Source organism: Chrysemys picta, chromosome 2, assembly GCF_011386835.1.
Source record: "Chrysemys picta bellii isolate R12L10 chromosome 2, ASM1138683v2, whole genome shotgun sequence".
Classification (NCBI taxonomy): Eukaryota; Metazoa; Chordata; order Testudines; family Emydidae; genus Chrysemys; species Chrysemys picta.
Window position 1 is genome coordinate 173136947 of NC_088792.1, and position 22122 is coordinate 173159068.

The 22122-nt window shown below is 42.1% G+C and overlaps 1 protein-coding gene across 5 annotated transcripts in view; it reads right to left on the reverse strand.

The window, feature by feature from the left end:
- Window positions 1–22122, reverse strand: part of PXDC1 (PX domain containing 1) — an 87613-nt gene that overhangs the window by 48745 nt on the left and 16746 nt on the right. For 3 of the 5 annotated variants that reach the window (XR_010598717.1, XM_065584894.1, XM_065584893.1), the window contains exons 2-4: window positions 21650–21741; window positions 19460–19577; window positions 15221–15332 (exon numbers count right to left, since the gene is read on the reverse strand). Coding sequence is in view for 3 of the 5 variants with exons in the window: in XM_065584894.1 (XP_065440966.1) it covers window positions 15221–15332; window positions 19460–19577; window positions 21650–21741 (322 nt within the window). In the remaining 2 variants the exon portion in view is untranslated. Of the gene's footprint in view, window positions 1–4971; window positions 6647–8172; window positions 8335–15220; window positions 15333–19459; window positions 19578–21649; window positions 21742–22122 lie in introns of those variants that run through there. The other 2 variants (XR_010598718.1, XM_005312958.5) reach the window with 2 other exon arrangements.

Genomic DNA, 22122 nt, shown 5'->3' on the forward strand with positions numbered 1-22122 from the left:
AAGCTCCAAGGGGAGAAACAATCCTAGCCCAGTCTATGCGGTGGAGGAACCGATTAGCTCCTGCTTTGCCCAACCTGACTGATCGCTGCCAGTTTATCTAATTTGCTTGGGACATTCAATATTTCATAGAGATTGACAACCTGGGTCCACTTCTCCTTTCACTCATACTGTGTAATTTCATGGATCTCAATGGAGTTATTCCTGATTTGTTCCAGTATGAGTGGCTACAACTCAGGGATACACAGTGAAACTGGTGTACATGCACAAAGAAGGTTTTGTGATCCCCATAATCTTGGCCTGACTGTATGCCAGGCTAGTCCCCTAACATAATTTAGAGCAGCTTTAAGGCTACTCTAAATTGCATTGGCTGCCAGTGGCCCCAAACGTCCCATTTGGAAACCAGGGAACAGAAGGGTAATTACCCTTTTCTTCTACCCATTATTGCAGCAGTAGCAAAGGAGTTGCTGCATCAGCTCTGTGCAATCAGTGGATCTGCCTGCTACAGTAGGCCAATCCTTTCACGGCCAGCAACAAGGTTTTGAAATGCTTTGCTTTGCAGTGTAGGATCTGGGTCCCTAAGTAAAGACTCAGGCCCTATGACTCAAGCAATATGCATTTGTATTTACAGGTTACATTTTTCTAGCCCACTTTTACATTTCTGTTGCATGCTGTTGACTGGTTTATGTTGATTTAAGAATATCCAAACAACCTTTGGCACCGGTCTAATTAAATCGACTTTAAGTCATACCTGTAGGTAAACCAGTGCAACTGTCTGCACAGACAAGCCCAACATTCAGTGATCAAAACAAAATGTTTTCCTCTGTCAGTCAGTTGACTCTTCTTTACTGTGTATGTTTCAATTGCTGCTCTAAAAGTGTATCCTTGCAGATCACTTTTTTCCCTCCTAGATCTGAATACTGGCCCAAGTACTACTGTCACCTATACCCCATAATGTGCTGCATGCACTTCATAATACTACTGGATATATTAATATTAACCAGGAGAACAGAAACCAAATTATAGTAGGAAAAACAGAACATCTATCTATATTAAAAGACAAGGAGAACTTAATAGAATCACTTAGATAATAAGTTTGAAATATCTTCTTGGAGGAAGATATGGGACTAAACTTAGAGCTGGCTAAACAATAGGGAAGTTTTTCTAAATATTTTCATTAAATATTTATTCCTTTTTGTCAAAAAAAAATTTTGAAGTTTGAAATTTTTTGGCCAGCTCTAACTAAGATAGTGTCAGTTCTGGAAGGTATTAATGAAATTTAAAACATAAACAGCACCTCTGATTTAGGTTTTAACCAATAAACACCAATAAAACACCCCCAATTCCATAAATCAATCAATCAGTGTTTATCCAATAAACACTGGAAAAATTCTGGAAATGGTTACTCTATTTGCATTGACTTTGCCCCTTTTCCAGTGCAGTTTGTTTATATAGCTGATGTTCCTGCTCCCTGGCTTGTATCGTCTAAAGGCTTGTCTACATGTAGCAGTAATGCAGACTATAGGGGTGTTATTTCCAAAGAGCACTAATGTGTTAACTGTGATTTCCCCCCCCCCTCAAGAGGCTTATAACTTAGTCAAATTTAAGCAAATTTTCAAAGAGACTTCCACTGCTGGTGCACACTGAAGGTTCCCTAGTGTGATTCAACGTAGCGTTCTTTGAAACAGTACTACATTAAAGCGCATTAGGAAACAAACGCGCTAAATGCTAAACCAGGGGTTCAATAAGAGGGATACAAAGCTTAAACTAACAGGTAGGACATTTTTATTCATATAATAAAAATTATAAATAAAAATTTAGAGAAGAATTTTGGGAAATACTCAAAAAAATCTCATTACAATATAGAAGAGAGAGCCCCTGAAACCTTCGATTTTTGGATATCTACATAGAACTCAAATTGCTAAAAATAATTCCCCCAAAATGAAATTAATAACCCCCCCAAAACAGAGCCCTAAATATAAAGCTGTACGATTATTTTTGACAACCCAAAGTAGTAGTATTGTGAACAAATATAGCATCCACTCACAACTCATGCTCAATAATATTAGTCAGTCACTGGAGTTGTACAGCTTTCAATCACAGGAGTTGTACAGCTCATTAAATCAGAAGCTTTTGTTCATTTGCAGTCCAAAGTATTAATCTTTAAAAAAACTTTTATAAACGTGTATGAATTATAATGAAGATCAACAGTGACCTATCAAAAAGTGACCTGGCCAAAAGCAAAAGCTGGCATTGGCAGCACCAGCTATAATTAAGGTTGTCTAACACTTCCTATTATAAGACCCTGTTTTCAGTTGCTTTTAACTTTGCCAAACTTTAATCATTTGGGCTAAAGTTTTCCAGGCCAGGTGTCAGCCTACAGCTGAATTATTTTGGAAAATTGCAAGCAAAATGGTTCCACCAATTGAAAATGGGGATAAGCAAAAATATGTCATTTGTCAGTGTTAAGTTCTGGCAACCTTGTATTTTAAAAGCTATAGCATGCCCATGCATTGGAGCAGGGACTTTAAGTTTGGCAGGGGGCTGTCCTTTGTGTCAGGGAAATGCCTTTGGAAGTCTCTTTGAAAATTTGCTTAAATTTGACTAAGTTATAAGTCTCTGGGGGGGGGGGGGGGGGAATCACAGTTAACACATGCTCAGTACTGACTAATTTTTAATGGCTCAATTTTCCAATGATTCTTTCTGTACCGGGCATGCTCCCGGGGCTCTGCAATTGCAGCTCTGGGCCGCACATGAACTGAGAGCAGGGATTCTGTGAGTGTTGTGCTCTCAATGAGCCCCCTGCTGGCTCCCTGGCAGCTTGGACAAGGCAGACACCTGTGGAACAAGGAGTTTGGGAGGGGAGACTGAGACTGGACATTGGTGGGCGGGGAGGACTCTGGGACTGGCTGGGTCAGGAGACTGAGAGCCAATAAGAAGGGAGGAATTCGACTGGTTGAGGAGCCAGGTGGGGAAGACTGGGACTGAGAACCAGAGAGGCAGGGAGGAGGTGATGGGAAGAAGATCAATTTCATGAGTATCTGGGTTGCAGGGCGAGAACAGAGACTGGCAAGGCAAAGAGATTGGGATGAGATGTCTGAGGAGCGGAGACTAGCTAAGTGAGAAGAATGGGACTGGAGCAAGGAACCAGAGTGGGGAAGAGACAGGAATGGGCAAAAGGGGTCCCACTTCAGGAGAATGGGCAGAAGAATCTATGCCCACTAAAGCATACTCATTTTTAGATACTGGAACAGACCATAATATTCCTGAGTCTCATCATTCCTCTGCTGTCAGCAAATACCTTGAAACCCACTGACAGCACCCCATCCTCCTCTAGTGCTAGTCCACTTAGCAGTAGTAGGTTGTCATCCTCTGTCAGGTACCACTGACAGTTAGGAAGTTTTTCCTAATGTCCAACCTAAACCTCCCTTGCTGCAATTTAAGCCCATTGCGTCTTGTCCTATCCTCAGAGATTAAGAAAAACAATTTTTCTCCCTCCTCCTTGTAACAACCTTTTACATACATCCTTTCTCTTCCTGCAGGGTCCTGCCTCATTCACTACACACCTTCCAACTTCTGCAACAAATGAAGCAAGACTCCTACAGACAACAATCTCCTTTACTAGACAGCCCTGATTTATCTCCAGAGCAGGCCCACTCTGTGCCCTGAATGAGGCAGGAGCCCTGTGGGAAAATAGTATGTGGTCATGTAATTAAAGACTGAATCGTAATACATACATGTGAAGGGGACGAATTAAGGTTGCACTGGCAAACTTTTGATGACTTGACTTTGGAACCTTCATAAGATCCTTTTAATGTAGTGTTTTCTGTGTAATAGAATATGCACTTAATATTACCTATGTGTGTCAGTGAACACTCCTACACCCCTCATACTATGGCTTGATTTTTACTTAGCCCTAGATCCATTTTGAATTTTAAAAGTGGACATGTTCATGATTAATACTTTATCCGTTTCCAAATTTATGTTTGGTACAAGGACTAAGGCCTCATCTACATGAGAAAGTTGCACCAGTTTAACTAAAGGGGTGATTTCATAAAGTGTAGTCACATAGCCTTTTGCACCAATTTAAATTGTTTTAAAGAACAGAGTTACCTGAAACCAGTTCAACTTCTGTTTATGAACTAAACCTTAATCTCACAGATTTAATAAAATGACCCACCCACAACATCTTCTCTCCTGTCTGCAGCTTGACCTGTTTTCTCATTATGAGAGAGGTCACTTGCTTTTAAACTCAGTGGTAATAATACTTAGCTTTAATATAACTTTTTATCCATACATCTTAAATTACTTTACAAAAGGTAGGTAAGTATCACTGGATAACGTTTACAAGAATACTTATGTCTCAGTGGAAGTCAGTGGGGCATAGGCACTTGTAAAATGGAAATAGCAGGTAGAATTTTCAAATGGGGAAACTGAGGCACAGGCAGTGAAGTACAGTTGCCCAAGGTCCCATAGCAGGTTAGTAACAGAGCAAGGAAAAGAACTCAGGTCTCCCAATTCCCAGTCCAGTGCCCCTTCCATCGGATAATGCTGCTACCCAATAATAATCAGCTGGAAGCATAGACTGAAGAACTGTAGCTAGTGGGCAAAGAAAATAAATCTAGTTCAAGAACACGAAACAAGGACGTTTCCCATTACATTCCAGTTTAAGGAACTCCTCCACCCTGAGAAACTATAGATGCCAGATTTGATCTCATTTTCACCTGTATAAATCCCAAGGAGCTCCACTGAACGCAGTGGTGTTAATTCATGTTTAAACAGAGATGAGATCAGTATCCAGCCCCGTAGCTTTCACTTGGGGTATTAATTCTATCTGCAGCATGAGCACACAAGCAGTACAGGAAAAGCAGCAATTACTCAACCTGTTTCCAAAATTATTGGAGGAAAAAGCAGAGGACTCAGGTCTCAGAGACTTACCCGCCATGAAAAATAAAGGGAAGTCAACACTTTAAATGAAGCTATCATATTTAAGGTGAGTAATTTTATTTCATTAAATATATATTTTAAAAACATACCGTGTAAAGGAATTAGGATTCTCAATAATTTATTATGTACATTAGCAAATTCTGTTTACTGTTATTATACAAAGAGCACTGAAGAGTATACAGGAGAGGAGCTGTGCCAAGTTCTTCAGGACCAAGGCAAAGCTATTGTACAGATAACCAGCTCAAAATGCACTCTTCTCAGTTCATCTCTCTTTAAATTAATTCTGGCCATTACTACATTAAATGCTTGATGAAAGGTCAGGGCCTGATCATGCAGGGTGTTGAGCTCATATTGGGAGTTCAGGGTGCTCAGCAACTTACAAGATTGAGCTCTAAGAGAGGTTAACGTTGCACTACTCAGTAGTAAAGAGCCTTTAGGGTCTGATATTGCCCTCTCTTACACTGGCGTAACTCCACTGAGGTGAATAGAATTTCATTGGTATGAAACCAGTGTAGGCAAGATCAGAATCAGGCCCATTAGGTCTATGGGGGTGGGTTAAGCAGACTATCTGAGCTGGGGTGGTTTCTTTTTTCCTGTCCTCGTAAAATACACTGTAGTTTACCTTTAATTCTCAGTCCCTACAGGGCTTAAATCTCCCCATTCTCTGGAAAGTAATACGCAAAGGTAATTATCCATCTTGTGTAAACAACTGCAAGCACTGCTCAGATTTCCTGATCCAAGAGAAAAAACAAATCCAAGTGCCTGGCATGCACTGACCATTCTTAGCAAGGCAGTTTAGCCTTCCTATCAGCTTTCCAGAACTCCGAAGTAATTCAAGGTACTGCAGCATTATAAGCTTTCCATTGCAATGCCAGTTTGCTCTCCTATTTCAGGAAAGGAAAGGAAAGAAGTCAGCTCTCGGATGATTAACCAACACCCAAGGATTAACAGAGGTAAAGTAATCAGATTGTGCATTGGTTTCCTGTAGGCACTCTATGGTATTTGTAACATTATATGTAAGGCACCTGTCATCTCACAGCTGAACACACAGCAAACTATGGGACCTGTCTTAAGTGACCACATAAAGGGACTGACAAACGTTGACTGCTTAACAGAGATGGTCTTCTAATAAAGGAGGAGTGGAAGTGTACTCGGTACATCTGGGGATATTTTGTTGTGACATTTTAAGACAGGAAGCTGCTAATAAGGGTAGTCTTTTGTACAAGTTGCACTGTATACCAGTGACCACTGGGGCCAAACGACAGAATGATCGCTTATGGTTCTGTCACTGTAGTGGTTGCCATGGCCTTTGCCAAAATGATTTCCTTGGATCCAAGTAGCCCTAAGATCTTGCTACATTCCGTTCAGAGAAAAAGGAGTTTCTTGAAGCAGTTACTTCCTTGCAAGGTGCCTCCTTGAGTCACAATGAAGGGCTAAGCTGCAAAATCAGTTTCATGGCATATCTGCAGCAACTTCTCTGCTGTTTTTAATCACCCATCTTTATTCATAGAAGAGCAATGGGAAAGCAGAGTCTATGAGCAAAGAAATCAGTTGGATACTAGCTGACTGGGTCCCTGGAAAGCCTCAGTCCAAAATATCCGTCTCAAATGGGACCAGGTGGTAATATGTCAAGTTGGTGACATAGGCTGCTGGATCATCAGTGTCTTCTAGCTCTGAAGTAAACTCACTAACGGTTTCAAACCTAAAATAAAAAAAAAAGTGTCAAATCACTTACACAACATGGGACAAAGGAGTGGAGGACAAAGGAAAGAATGAACATAAATTGTGGAAAGAGAGGTAAAATAACTGAAGACTGACTCCAGGAAACAATGAGGAAAGATACCTGCTAGGGAACCATGTGGAAACAAGTCCACAAACAAGAATGCTTTCTTCAGCTGTATCTTCAGCTAATGTTGCTTGCCCACCTTTCAGGGCAATGGTTTGAGTAAGTATTACCAACTAGCCTTAGTTTACATCAGACCAGAGTAACAGTAGAAGTATTTCTAATGCTTTATTGCAGCTTTATCTTTGTGCAGACTACTTTGTAAGAGAATGATCCTCCCAGGGATCCACCCCTTCTTCCAGTAGCTCAGTGCTTCACCCTAATGAAGCAGTGCTTTGTTTTTCAGAATGCTCCACCAAGGAAGGCCCATATGGACTACTGGTGGCTTTTGAACCATTGACAGATTGTAATTACACTTCTTTGATACATTGGCCAAAGTACTACAGCATCTACTGCCAGTTTCAGAATCATTGAGAGAGATCCCCCCACCTTCCACCCCCAGTTAACGGTAGGCCTGTGTCTTTCTAAACCATGGAAATGAATGAAGGATCAGTTTGTTTTCAGTAAAATAGGATGGCTATCTTCTTAAAAACATGCCCTGAATGAAAAAACAAACCAAACCTCATAATATAGTATGGTACCCATATGGAGATAGTAAGTTATCCAACAGTGTTTATTAAAAATTATTACCACAAGGATGAGCACCCTAGTAGGATAGTTGCCACCTCTGGCAGTTGTCATCATAGTACTTGAGCACCGTGGATTTGTGATACATTGTTAGTGTGTCATATGAAAGTTGGCCTAGGTCAAAAACAGTAGTCAAGTCATTCTCGAGAATTCTTTTCTCCATGCCTCCCCTACTGCCAATCCACCATTAGGAATGCTGTGTTCCCAGGAAGTCAATGTTCTATCAGGCAGTGTCAGAGATCTAGGAGAGGAGCTGATTAAATTTTACTAGACAAGAGAAGTTCCAACTATGGTATGTGAATGACTGCATGTGAAGCACTTAAGAAGAACCTCTAGGGCTAATCCCACTCAACCACACACACATATGCAAGTGAACCACCATATTCTCTCCTAGGTTAAAAACATGCTGGTGATGAAGGAAGGAAGCTAGCAAGCAAGCACTGGAAAAATGAGTCATGTAATTGAGGCCTAAATCCTCTCATTTCATTCTCACAGCCTTTGGCAGCTATTTCAAATGCTTCTGTTCTGAGAACACAGGGGACAGAGTCTGAATGGAATCTGTTTTTGTTTTGGTTCTGAAAATGGAAATATAATCCTTTCCATTTATATACAATGCTTTGCATTTGGCTTTCGCAACAAGCCAGAATAAGGAACTAAACTATGACAGAATGACTGCAATTTCTTGCAGAGTCTGTGTATCCCTCTCTAATCCCTACAGCCTGACTGCCAACCCCTACTCACACAAGGTTTTAGCAAACCTAGTTTAGCTGGACCAGAATAAAAGATGATCCTATTCTCGGTTTCTCCTCCTTTGACATTTTCTGCACCACCTTCATCCTGCTGCATTATGGGATCTGCCTCACTTGGGATGGAGCCAATACTCATATTTTCCGACATCTTGCTAGACATCATCGAATTCTCTGAGGAGAGACCAAATAGATGGAGCCTTAAATAGTTCAGTGTAAAGCTGGGTCATCACATTCATCTGAACTGATTAGACTGCTGCAGCTGAGTAACATGACTACAGTCATCCCAGCAACTCTATCCCAGATTGCCATTAGGGTACGCTATTCCAGAGAGGAACCAAAAGTGCTGGGGCAAAGAAATGGCAGTCAAAAGCTTCCAAACCCACATCCAATTTCTCCATCAAACTCTTTCTTTTGGTTTCAGAAGCCTCACCTGTCATTGGCAGGAATGTTTTAAACACTCCATCGCATTCTGACACCAGGCTTCTATCTATTTTCCATGGTCTTATGTTCAGGGTGAGAAAACTAGAAAAGCAGGAGACAGGTCTGTTAAGATTCTATCTTTCCCCCATCAGTATCTCTACTGAAGAACAGATGACACTTCTGTTTAAAGTGGGATATACACCATAGACTCTGCAATATTTTTAAATCTTCGTGTGAAGCTGAACTCAGTTAAGGAGACTGCATCAGACAGCACAGCAGTATGATAATTAACATGCTTCTGAGTCATTACAAACAAGTCTTTTTCCCAAGTGAGAGTTTCTGAAACAATAGTTCTTCAGACTATTCATTACATGCAGATTCCTTCCTCTGTCCTCACTAATTATTCCCTAGTTCCTCAAAGATACCACATCCTCACAAAGGACCTAATTCTCCTCCATTGTACACACTGATGCAAAACGGGTAATTTCTCTCCTTACAATATGATTGCACCAGTGTAAATCATGGGTAAATGAGAGGAGAATCAGGGACAGTGCACTGCTGATGAAGAAAGTATTAGCTGATTCTCCTCTCATAATTTACATGATTGTAAGTCAGGAATAACTCTACAGAAGTCAATGAAGTAACACTAGTGTAAAATTGGTGGGAGAAGAGAGCCTGGTCCCATGTATCAGCCTGCATAAGATCAGTATCTATACAGAGCCTCAGCTCTCTATGGGTAGATCTTAAAGGTCAGTGGTAGCATTTTCTTTTCCTGATAGTAAATGGTAGGATTTTACATTTCTGGCAATGTTCTATTCCCAACATTAGTATTTCAGCATAGCTCTCTATTTAACTTATTTGCATTTGCTAACATAAAAATCTCCTATTCAGAGCTCTACATGCTCATAACACTACAGTAGGGTCGTCCTTAAAAATGCACATCTTCTATTACAGTGGATTTTTACTAGAAAGCAGCATGACCAACTCCATAGTTTTTACCACCTGCTGCTGACCTAAAGGGTCCAAACAACCCTTTTAAGAGAAAGCTCATGTACAGCAAACCAGTGACTAAAGCAAAACCAGTGACTACATTATAATGAGTAGAAGATGTCTATTTAGCACCTTTCTCTCAAAGGATTACAAAGCACTTTACAAACTATACACAAGGGGATCATTTCTGCCACCTCTGGGATGGAACACAATTGTTTCACAGCATACTGCAACAGTACAACACATTTCAGGACAGGATGTGAAGAATACAGCCAAGTGAAATTCTAAATCTGAATCCTTCCCGGGCCATCCAATGTCACATAGGGCACAAAACAGGCTCTAAAATTACAGGGGAAATTAAAGGGGCAGAATACAATTACTCAAACTGGCATTTGGCCAGAACACCAGCACTAACTCTCCTACTTGCAAAAGTGCTACAACATCTTTAGTGAAGAGTGATCAGGATTTCCATTTTATGGATCTTACAAAACACAGGACCACTCACAATCTAATGCCTCCGAATGTTGGACACAGGTTCAGTAAAGACTTAAAGGAAAGAGTGCCATCTATTGAATCTCCAGTACCACTTTCTGAAGCATGTAGGTATTCTGTGCAAATTTCCTACCCAAGTTCAAATCTAGCCAAGCCCAACTTAGCTTACAATATCTTTGAGTTGCTGAAGAAAAATGTCGATCTACCAGTTTTCATTTCAGGTGAGACTAGTCAGTCAAACAGGAATTAGCTCTTATTTCAGACAGAAAGCACAATCCAGTCAATTCAATTGTACACAGACTGCAAATGGATTCCATAACACTCCAAAAAATGTATACTTTCACTCAAGGTTATCAACCTATATTTACAGCTGCAATATAGAAAATCTTCACTGTGATGTTGCACCCTAAATGATTTCATGAAAATATGCTAATAAGTGTAAATATAATGCAACTGGAATATGCTTCATGCAAAATGTCTCTTGTAAGGTATCATTACAAAGCTTATAATTTACTGAGTGTGATCATCCTATTTGTATAAATGTATCACTCTTGTATCTGAAACTAGAAATATGAAATATAACTCTGAGGTCCTATTGTATTTATGCAAAGTGTGGGCCACTAATGGTGGTTTGGAATCTTGATGGCTCCCATTAACCAGGACAATTGACTGTAGATGGCTCTGTTTTACTTGTAAGTCTTCCCGTATACGTGTGTGCTGGCAAGAGGGTAATGAAGTCTTACAGTGACGTGTGATCATGTCACCTGAACTGGAATCCATCTTTAACCTGGTGTTTTTCCATTGAGAAGGATGGGTGGGAACCCAGGGGGACAAAGGATTCCTGCCTTATGCAAAAGATATATAAGTGGGTGGAACAGAACAAAGGGGGCAGCCATCATGAGAAATCCTCTAGCTACCATCTGAGCTGGAACAAGGCCTGGGAAGAAACTTATTGAAACATCTCTGAGGGTGAGATTTTATCTGTATTCAGTTTTATTACTATACTAGGCTTAGACTTGCGCATTTTATTTTATTTTGCTTGGTAATTCACTTTCTTCTGTCAGTTACTACTTGGAACCATTTAAATCTTACTTTCTGTATTTAATAAAATCACTTTTTACTTATTAATTAACCCAGAGTATGTATTAATACCTGGGGGGGGGGGGGCAAACAGCTGTGCATATCTCTCTATCAGTGTTATAGAGGGTGAACAATTTATGAGTTTACCCTGTATAAGCGTTATACAGGGTAAAATGGATTTATTTGGGGTTTGGACCCCATTGGGAATTGGGCATCTGAGTGTTAAAGACAGGAACACTTCTTAAGTTGCTTTCAGTTAAGTCTGCAGCTTTGGGGCACGTGGTTCAGACCCTGGGTCTGTGTTGGAGCAGACTGGCGTGTCTGGCTCAACAAGACAGGGTGCTGGGGTTCCAAGCTTGCAGGGCAGGAAAGTAGGGGCAGAAGTAGTCTTGGCACATCAGTTGGCAGCTCCCAAGGGGGTTTCTGTGATCCAACCCATCACATTCACTAACTCTGCCTTTGACAAAACCACGTCTTACTCAAGTGATTCCAGTCCTATCCCTGCTATAAAATACAACTGCAGGAAGGACCTCACTTCAGCTTAAAAACAGCGCACATATAGCTTTGCAGTTATTAACTTCTGAACCGTTCCCTGCAAGAGAAAACAAGCTACCTCTAAATTTAAAATATGAATGGGTAAAGACATCCTGTTTCATTGGCTTATTGCTTTCACCACAGTTTGTCTGAAAACCCTGCATCAGTTATATATTTCACAGATTTTAAGGTCAGAAGGGCCCGTTCTGATCATCCAGTCATACCTCGCGCATAGCACAGGCCATGCATTATACCAGCTGATCCCCGATTCTAGCCTAACAACTTTTGGCTGGGCTAGAGCATATTTTAAAATCAAGCCCAGAGGTGAAAGTAAGCTGGTATGGTCTGGTACGGTGTACTGGCAAGAGCCGGTATGCCGTGCCAAACCGGACTGTCTTCCCCCCTCCGGCAGCCGGGCTCGGGCAGCGATATAAAGGGCCTGGGGCTCCAGCCAGTGCGGGGAGCCGTGGCCCTTTAAATCGCCATCTGAGCCCAGCTGCCGGAGCCCCGGGGTAGCAGTGACAGGGTTCCGTCGGCGATTTAAAGGGCCCGGAGCTCTGCTGCAGTAGCATCGCCCCTGAGCCCTGGGGCTCCCAGCTGCCTCTGCAGCTGCTAGGTCCGGGGGTGATTTAAAGACCCTAGGGCTCCCAGCCACAGCCGGAGCTCCGAGGCCTTTAAATCAAGATTTAAAGGCCCCGCCTCTTCCTGTTCAAGCCCCACCTCTTCCGGTTGACGCCACGCCCCTGCTCAGGACTCTGGCGTACTGATAAGTCCTTTAACTTACTTTCACCCCTGATCAAGACGGGATGTCTTTCTAAAAGAATCTAAGTAATGGAAAATCTAGCGTGTCCCTTGGTAACCTGTTCCAATGGTTAATTACCCTCGCTATTAAAAATGTATGCCTGCTTTCCAATTTCAGCTTTGATGACTTCAGCTTCCAGACACTGGATCTTTTTACACCTAGTTCCAGCCATTGGATTATGGCCCTATACGTGCTACAGTTCAAACTATGTTATCAAGGATCAAAGTTTGAAACAAGCAGCAAGATCCTGGCCACATTAAAGTCGGCAAAATTCCCATTGATTACATCAAGGGATCTCAACATCCTTTAAACCCGGGGTCTCAAACTCAATTTACCTTAGTGCCAGGGCCAGTCCTCAAATCCTCCCAGCGGGCCAATAACCCGCCCCCCAAAACTCCGCCCCCCAAAACTCTGCCCCCCACCTGCCTAAGGCTCTGGGAGGGAGTTTGGGTCAGGGAGGTGGTCTGGGGTAGGGGTTTAGGGTGTAGGCTCTGGGAGGGAGTTTGGGTGCAGAAGGGGTGAGACGGGCTCTGGGAGGGAGTTTGGGTGGGAGAGGGAGTCTGGGGTGCAGGCTCTGGGATGGAGTTTGGGTGCTGGGTGCAGGCTCTGAGAGGGAGTTTGGGGACAGGAGGGGGTGTGTGGGAAGGGGGTGCAGGCTCTCGGAGGGAGTTTGGGGATGGAAGGGGGTGTGTGGGAAGGGGGAGGGTGTGCAGGCTCTGGGAGGAGGTCGGGGGGTGCGGCGCTTACCTGGGGCTCCAAGGCAGGGTGGGCCAGGGGGCCTCCGTGCACTGCTGCTCTCAGGCACCACCCCCGCAGCTTCCCATTGGCCACAGGGGCACGGGAAGCGCGCGGAGGCACAGACCCGCCCAGTCCTGGGGCCGCAGAGAGGGTCCGGCAGTCACATGGAGTGAGCACGCAGGCAGCCGCTCAGCTCCGCTGCGCTGCTGGTGGTGGGCGGGGCCCCACGCCATTTTAAATCACCTGGAGGACACGCGGGAGGTAGAAGGGAGCACCCGGGAGTGGCAGGCGGGGTCAAAGGAGAGACCCGGCCCCAAAATTGCTGGAGCCCCGCGGGCCACAAGGGGGGAGGTTCTCAGGCCGCAGATGGCCTGTGGGCCGGGACTTTGAGACCCCTGTTTTAAACCCTTTAGCAAACTGATACAGATCACAATCTAAATGAAGGTTAGAAAAGACCTTAAGTTCAGAGACCAAGCTTCTGTCCATTTTATCCGTGATGTTTTTCCTCCCTTGTTTTCCTTGGTTTTTACTGGCTTGACTAATGGGTAGTTCAATGTTTTTCATTCCAAATATTTAAAATTCTTGAATACACTGTTACCTCCATCTAGTTGAAGCTATTAAAGTGAAACATCAATCAGTTGGCATGACAGAACTTCACAGGAATGGATTTCCATAAAAATTAGTCTGTCAACATACTCATCATCTCAAACTCTATTTGAAAGCTTTATCCCCAAAGTGCCTACAACGCAGACCCAAAGGGGAAGCAATCACAAATAAGAAGGTATATTTTAGTTACTGAGTAATAAATTACTTGCCTCCTAGGAGGATTTCACTTCTCTAAGGATCCTTCATTCTTCCACACACTGGGTTCAATCCAGCTCTCACCAAAGACAAAGTGTAACAGGCCCGTGTCCGCTCCTGTTCTGAGATCCCACACAAACAACCTGGAATGCTTTCTGTTTGCTAGCACCTCCATGAGTTTTATTGATATTACCTACACCAAACCACCATCATTATCCTATGCAGCAACTCTCTCTGCAGTTTCCCCTAGTCCTCAGCCCTTTCTCTAAAGAGCGCTCTCACCACCCCGACCTCTTGCTTCCTCTGAACTCTGCTAGCATCCCCCCTTGCACTTCCTTTCTGTGCTTTTTAACTACCCTCTCAGCTAATAGGATAATTAGCTCCTTAGCTCATCAGTCCTCCTACCCCCCAGTTTGATTAGAAAAGCTGTAAAGAGCCAGGCTTAAAAAGCGCAAGAGAGTGTTTAGTAAAAGCTGTAAAGAAATACGCCACTCCTCCAGCAGGCCTTTTCTGGGGGAACTAATTAAAGCTGAGTGATCAGAGTGCTGGGTCAGCTACTGGTTCTCAGCACTCTGTCGCACCGATCATACCCTTTGTACCTATCACCCTTGAGGCCCCATGTTGCATCCATAGTTTTTCCATCAGAAGAGGGCCAGTCTCCTTTAGGGACACTGCAACTCCCATTGGGAGTCTTTCTATTGATTTTTATGACCGCTGCAATGGGCCCTTAGGGTACGTCTACACTGCAGCTATGGACGAGCCCCCCCAGCCCAGATGGACAGAGTTGGGCTAGTGGAGCTCATGCTAGCAAGCCAAATATAGTTGGGTAGATGTTGCAGCATGGTGTACGCTCAAGCTAGCCACCCGAGCTCAGGCCTACCCTGCTCCCTGGGTCCGAGCTCGGGTTGGGAGCCTGAGCCTCTGTTGGCACTGCAATGTCCACACAGCTATTTTTAGCATAGCAGGTTAAGCCCTGCTAGCACAAGTCTGTCTACCCAGGCTGGGAGGCTCACTCCCAGCTGCAGCATAGACAGATCCTTACAGCCCAGCCAAACTAACCAACCTTTAATCAGCCAGACTGGCAATTTTACCAACACAGGTCTTCCCACAGCACTGCATTTGTCTGGGTACTAAAATTTTGTTAGGAGAAGGTTACAATTAATTTAAAGACACCAATACTTGGGAACAATGTATACTTACAAGTGCTCTGCTGAATCTACATCCAGGTGCTTGTCTTTTCCGTTTGGTATACTGTGGTCAATAACTATTGTTTCAGTGTTTGCTAAACAAAATCCATTAGATCGCATGATTTCTGTGGGAGAAGGGAAGAAACAGGTAAAATGCTGAAAGTCTGAGATGGTTCCAAAAAAGGGGGGGGAGGGCGACGGGGCAGGAATAGGGTGGATGCACATCACACAAAGCTGACATTGCTGCAAACAGGACATACTGACGTGTCTGTGAATATCTGTGCAAGCTAATTTAAAAGAAAAAGTCTTTTTATTATTTTGTAGCTTAATGATGAGCTGGCATCATTTGCTGGCTTCATAGCCACTTGAGCAACACTTGAGCAATTTTACTTGTGATCAGTCCTACTGAACTCATGTGCTTGAATATTTGCAGTTCAGAACCCTAATGCGAGAATATTTAACAAATCTTCCCATCTGGGAGAAGGCCAAATTCTGCTCCCATTAAAGCCTGTGCCAACTCAATGGAGTGGCATCTGCTCCATAAGGTTATAATCCAACAGTACTCTTGATTGTATTCTTTCCAGACAGCAAGTTATCATAATTAAACAAAAAGATGAAGAAAAGAAATAATTACAACACTAAATCAACAACAACCTTGAAAGTAAGTTAAACAATAGGTTTTCCAACAGCAATTTTCCTTGGGCCCAATTCTCTATTGCCTTGAGCCTCGTGTAGTCATTACCTCTCTGCAAATGCTACCAGCTCAGAATCGCTCAATTCTACAGTCATTCTTTATAGGTAGAAGGGTCTGACACAATCCCCATTGAAATCAGTGGACAGACACCTATTGACTTTGTGGGGCACTAGATTCGGCTCTAAGTGAATACACAAAGTTATGATATCATAAAGACTCAGCAAGATCACTCCAGCAAGCTTACACTTTTTGGGCATGAATGCCATAGATTTCAATCAAGACTAGGTCCAACATTTGCAACTCAAATGAGTGATCATTAATTAACACTCTTACAATTAACAATAAGTTAACTAAACTTCAAAGTTAAAGCTCTCGGGCTGGAAGTGAAGAAACATACCTGCATTTGCTTTATAAATTCTGCATGAAACCAAGTTACAATTCAGGGGGCAAATTTTCAACCGGTATACATGGATACAGCAGCACTGTCTTTAATGGTTTCTTACCCATTTACATCAGAGATTTTAGCCCCATGTTCATTAGAACACCTTTTCAGTCACTGGGAGCAGCAAAAGTATACTGGGGCTGGCACATCGTTGGATTCTCCTCTCACTTGCACTCATTTCACACTGCCACTGATCTCAATAGATTTTTTTCCTGATATACACCAAATTAAGTGGAGAACCAGGCCCTATTTGTTAGTTCTGAGAATTATCTGCAAGAACAACAGGGAACTATCCCGCTGTTGAAAGTTAGGTGGCGTGGGTCTGGACACAAAAGGTTTGCATCTTGAACCCAAAGAGTTTGCCACCCTGTGATACCTACCAATCTTAGTTGTGAAAAGACCTGAGGTTTGAATTTTTTACAATAAAGATACATTTTTGCATTCAGACTAACACTCATGTGCCTCCATGTTTATGTGGAAAAATTAATCTCTGACTTCTAGTCTATTTTTTATTGCACCCAAGTTGAACAGAATGTATATGTGAGTGGTTTTACATTGAATCCCTCCAGAATTCCACATCAGCTGTGACTCACTGTCAAACACTGTTCAGTGGATTGAGATGCAAACTCAAGGATCAGATTCTGCTTTCATCTGGTGAGTTTTGTTTGTTTCAAATATTTTAATCTGGAGTGGACTGTGCTGGACACAGTTTGTTTTCTTTTAGTGAAAACAAAATATTTTTGCAGAGTATTCTGAGGTTACAAGTCACCTAGAGAATTGTATTAGATCCAATGTAAAGCAAGCCCTGCATGTTACAGTTTTTTCCGAGTGTCCTTGACGTGACCTAAGAATATTACAGCATTACTCCTGCAGTACAGAGCAGTTTAGAAGTTAACCTTTAGTGCCATCTGCTGGAACCATCAACTAAACAATGCAGTCATTTCAGCATGCAAAATTCAGACTAAGGTTGTGTCAACTAAACATCAGATTCTGGGCTTTGTTTTGAAATTCTTTATAACAGCCAGTCAGTACATAAGACTGACTACCACAGAGTACTTTTGGATACCCAGACAGACAGGAAAAAACAAATCAAGTCAGGCCCGACTATAAACTGTAGGAGTTAATTTGGGATTTAAGAACATTCTTGTTCAGGTCCCATTGTTTCCACAGCTCCTCTATGCATAGGCCTTGCCGAATCTACTGACTGCTAGTCCAGGCTTCACTCTTTGTATTTGAGCATTCACACATGAGAATTAAGATAGTGGTCTCCACACAATTCTTTACCTATTAAAAATAACAGTGACCCTCATTCTCTTGTCACACCAGTTGGTGTAACTTCAGTGACTTCCACAAAGTTATGCTTGATTTACACCAGTGTAAGAGGGAGCAGCACCTGAACTAGTAGCTGCCATCTTATTGCACTCTTAGACCTGCAACAGAATGGTGCCCAAACTATTGCTTAATGACCACATTCCATCTGCTTTTGGACCCATCATGTCAGGCATGCAGAGATGCACACAGACTACGTTATTGTTAAATAGTTACCTTTAACTACATTTTTCTTCAGAGAACAAAACAAGCCTTAAACCCTACAAAAACAAAAAAATTGATTCTCCAGGGTTTAACCAGTTCAGCTCCAATGGAGTTATACTTGATTTATACCAGTATAAGTGTCGAGGGAATCAGACCCAGTATGTCAATTTCCAGTATTATAAACTGCAATTTTTCCTAGACTTTCTTTTAAAGCACTTTGTTTCAGAGCACTTTGTTTCACATTATATATTCTTAAGGCTAGATTCTGCCACCCTTACTGACACCGAGTAGCAACTTACTCTACACATAGTCCCATTGAATATGCTCTTTAGTGTATTTTCAGAGAACATTTTCAGATATATAGAAGCAAAATAAATGGCATATAGTCTAGCACATCATGCATTTAAGTGGGTGACCGATGCAAGAACTGTGCACAGAAATGGTATATGTAATTTCTAATTAACGTATACATAACCTGTCTAGAAATTCATATCTTTGCCATTAGAATTGGCCTAGACATCTTTATCACAGTTCGTTCTGTACATTAGTAAAATGACTAAAAACAGATCCTAAACCAGCTAAATTTTGCAAGATGATATAAAGAACTGTGACTGACTGATTTTCTGTGTTTGCATTTACTCCCTCTTGGGATACATTTGCACATGTCATGTACCAATATAGGAAAAACCTACTTTTTTTTGTTTAGATTAATGAATTTACCCACCTCTACTTGACTCACATCCTGGTCAAGGAGGATTAGGTACAGTAAATGTATTCACGCCCTCCCTCTCTCCCCCAAGCATACGAGTAGATACCTGAAGAGACAGACACACAAACCCTCCACTGAAGAGGAGACTGAATTTGTACATGGAAGCCAAACTGGGCATGGAATCACTGTTCCACACTTATACCTGCTCTTGTGTTTCATTTAATTTTTTTGATGCTCTTCACCATTGTTTATACAGGTAGGTCTGCTGTTAAATTTCTCAGTCATGCTTTATATTAAGGGTACATTTATAATTCATTTATAAAGGGTTAATGAACTCTAACAAATGATTACTCCTAACCATGGCATATAATCATGTACGAAATCTTCTATTGTACTGATGTAGTTACAACTATCTGTAAGATATATTACTCATGTCTTCTACATCTTTTCATCTCCTATTAACCCTTCTTAAAATATTTATAAATACACCCTTAGTATAAAACGTGACCATTTTGCATGTTATATAAATATACTTTATTTCGTTCATGTCCTCTCAGTTTTTCCATTGCGATGCAACAGTACGGACAGCACAAGGACACGGCCTTCTCAAGGAATGGCTAATGGACTCCAAAAAGTGGAAAGAAGAGTCTGAAGATTGTATAATTCCCAAAAGACTCATCTCAACATGCCTATAGCTCTGCTGCGTAGCATGTTTGCCCTTATGATATTCCACACATTGGAAGGCAAGAGCATGGCGAAAGTGGGGGATGAAGGGTTTCTTCTGAAATGCTGAGGAGGGAGGGGAGAGAAAGAACAGACAAATATTTTAATTTAATAATTCTTGTGTGCATTCTAGCGAGCTAATAATTCTTACCTGATATTTTAACCGGACTCTGAAAGCTTGGTTGAATTTTATGGACATTGTCATTTTTTAACACTTGATCTAACGGAGATCTTTCAAAGAAGGTAAGGACAACTTCAGATCTAGAATACTGAAAAAGAACCAAAGAAATATATATTTTCAAAGTTTAAGTCCCAGACTCACCGCTTGGTTTGTTTATCCTATTATCCCCTACCTCCCACCTGTTACTGGGTCAAATCTTGAGAAATGCTGAATACATGCAATTCCTATTGATAACATGCAACTCCCATTGACTACATTAGGCATTTCAGATGCCCAGTGTCTCTCAGGGTTTGTCTAATAAATTATGACTACTTAATGGGCACGTTTATTTTTGTTTTTTGTTACTTGCCCATCAGTGATTTTCTAGGCACTTTGTATAAAATATAGTTAATGTTCCTTATAACAAACTTATTTGTCCAGTGCGGGAGGGTGGGAGGGAACCTCTTACACTGAACTCATCTGGACATGCCAAAAATCTCATGAAGTCTGAAACTCCTCTCGCTTGCACTCCTTTTCACTAGTGTAACTCCACTGACTTCTGTGCAGTACATTTTGCTCTACACAACAACAAGTAGCCAACCAGGTTCATGATCTTCAGATTTCAAAATGACCAACCATTCACATTGGTTATCAGTCACCATGGTCGCCAATTACTGAAGTAGTTTTCTTCCCCAGTAAGCGCTTTGTTTGCTCATGAGTTAGTTTCCTTGGTAAAGACACTGACACAGCAGACGTGACTACACACTTTGTAAGTATCTGACACACTGAAATATAGCGATATGACTGTCAGGCAGAATGATCACGCCTGGCACATGGTCTATTGGCTACACTGTCATATGATAGGACCTTGGCTGAAAATATAAAATAAAAATATGTTGTATTTTCATGATGCATTCCATTTGAAGAACTCAAAGCACTTAAAATGAATAAAATTGCTCAGTATCCCTGCAAAGTATCATTATCCCCATTTTATTGATGATGAAACTGAGGCACACACGTTCAGTGACTTCCCCATTTATACAACAAAGCCAATGCCATGACCAAGAATGCAAATCATCTCCCAACTCCTGCATGTGTGGTTGAACTTCAAGAGCTATTGCTCTTTTACAAGATCTTCCCAAGGATCTTTAAGTGTTTTGCATACATTAATCAAGCCTCAACATAGCCTCGTCATGGAGATAAATATTATAATACCTTTTGTACAGATGGGCAACAGAAGGAACAGAGAGGTTAAGTAACTTGTCCAATTTAAAAAGCGGACTGAATCTAGGGTCTAGATAACATTAAAAGAAAGGCATTCAGAAGCCTGGGGTAGCAGTGGCAAGACTACAAATAATACCCATTATTATTATTATTATTCATTGAGCACCTTCAGTGTGACTCGTGCAATAAAAACAGGGAAATATACGGTCCCTGCTTGACTGAGCTTACAATCTACAGCCCCAATCCTGCAATCAGAAAATACAGAGGTAGACCCTTGTGCCATACAGAGCCCCATTGAAATCAGGGAGTCTGCTCATGTGGATCTAATTATAAGATTGGGCCCTCAGTTCAACACACCATGCAGGTCAGATATATTACCCTGAAAGACAAGGAGATGATAGTCATGGCAATGCACAGGTCACTTTGTAGTAAATGTTATGTAACAGAACATTACTTAGATCACTGGTTCTCAACCTGCCGGCTGCTTGTGGTCCAATCAGCACACAGCTGCAGCCCATCTGACATCCTTAGGACCATACAGGTAGTGTATATATATATATGTTGTGTGGATGCAGCCCTCATAACACAGAGAGAGTGGCGGGTAAAAAAAAAAAAGCCGCGATCGCAATTGCGATCGGCGGCACTCCAGCAGCAGCTCCACCACACCGCTTTCTTCTTCGGCGGGAATTCGGCGGCAGGTGCTTCCCTCCGAGAGGGACCCGCCACCGAACAGCCCAACGACATGCCCCTTCCCCTGGGCCACCCCAAGCACCTGCTTGCTGGGCTGGTGCCTGGAGCCGGCCCTGGGTACAGGGAGGGATGATGTGCAGGATCTTGAACAGCCCCTTCTGCCTCTGCAAAAGCTCAAACTGCCCCATGCCTTCCTATCTAAATGAAATGGGCAAGTTACTATCCACCGGGTGTGAAGTTCAGTAAGGTGGTACTTTGCATACTTACTTTCCAAGGCATATTTATAATAATCTTCAGAAGCTTCTCCACTTCATTAAGCCTGGCTTCTATATCACGGGCCTCTTTTATTGTGATTAGTCCTAGAAACAAGGTAAACACATTGTAAGCGAGAATGAAAATACAAAACATGTATGTGGACGTCTATATGTGGTAGACAGATCTAGTTTGCTCAAGAATATGTGGAAAGGCATCAAACAGCATGCCTAATTGATACACATCTTTTACCTTAGGAGATGATGACCCATTGTCCAGAAGTAGCTCCCCTAACTTAATTTCAGAGTGGTGTTGTGTTGGAACACAGGGAGGGATATTAAAACAAAAAACCCAAAATCCTCTTTATAGAGCCATAATCCATCCTTATTTGTCAAAGAAGAGTGGAAAAGAAAATACCCACACAAGAGAAGAGGAAAGAATCAAACACAAGCTAAACAAAGCTCTTTGAGAGCAGTCTCATATTTCTT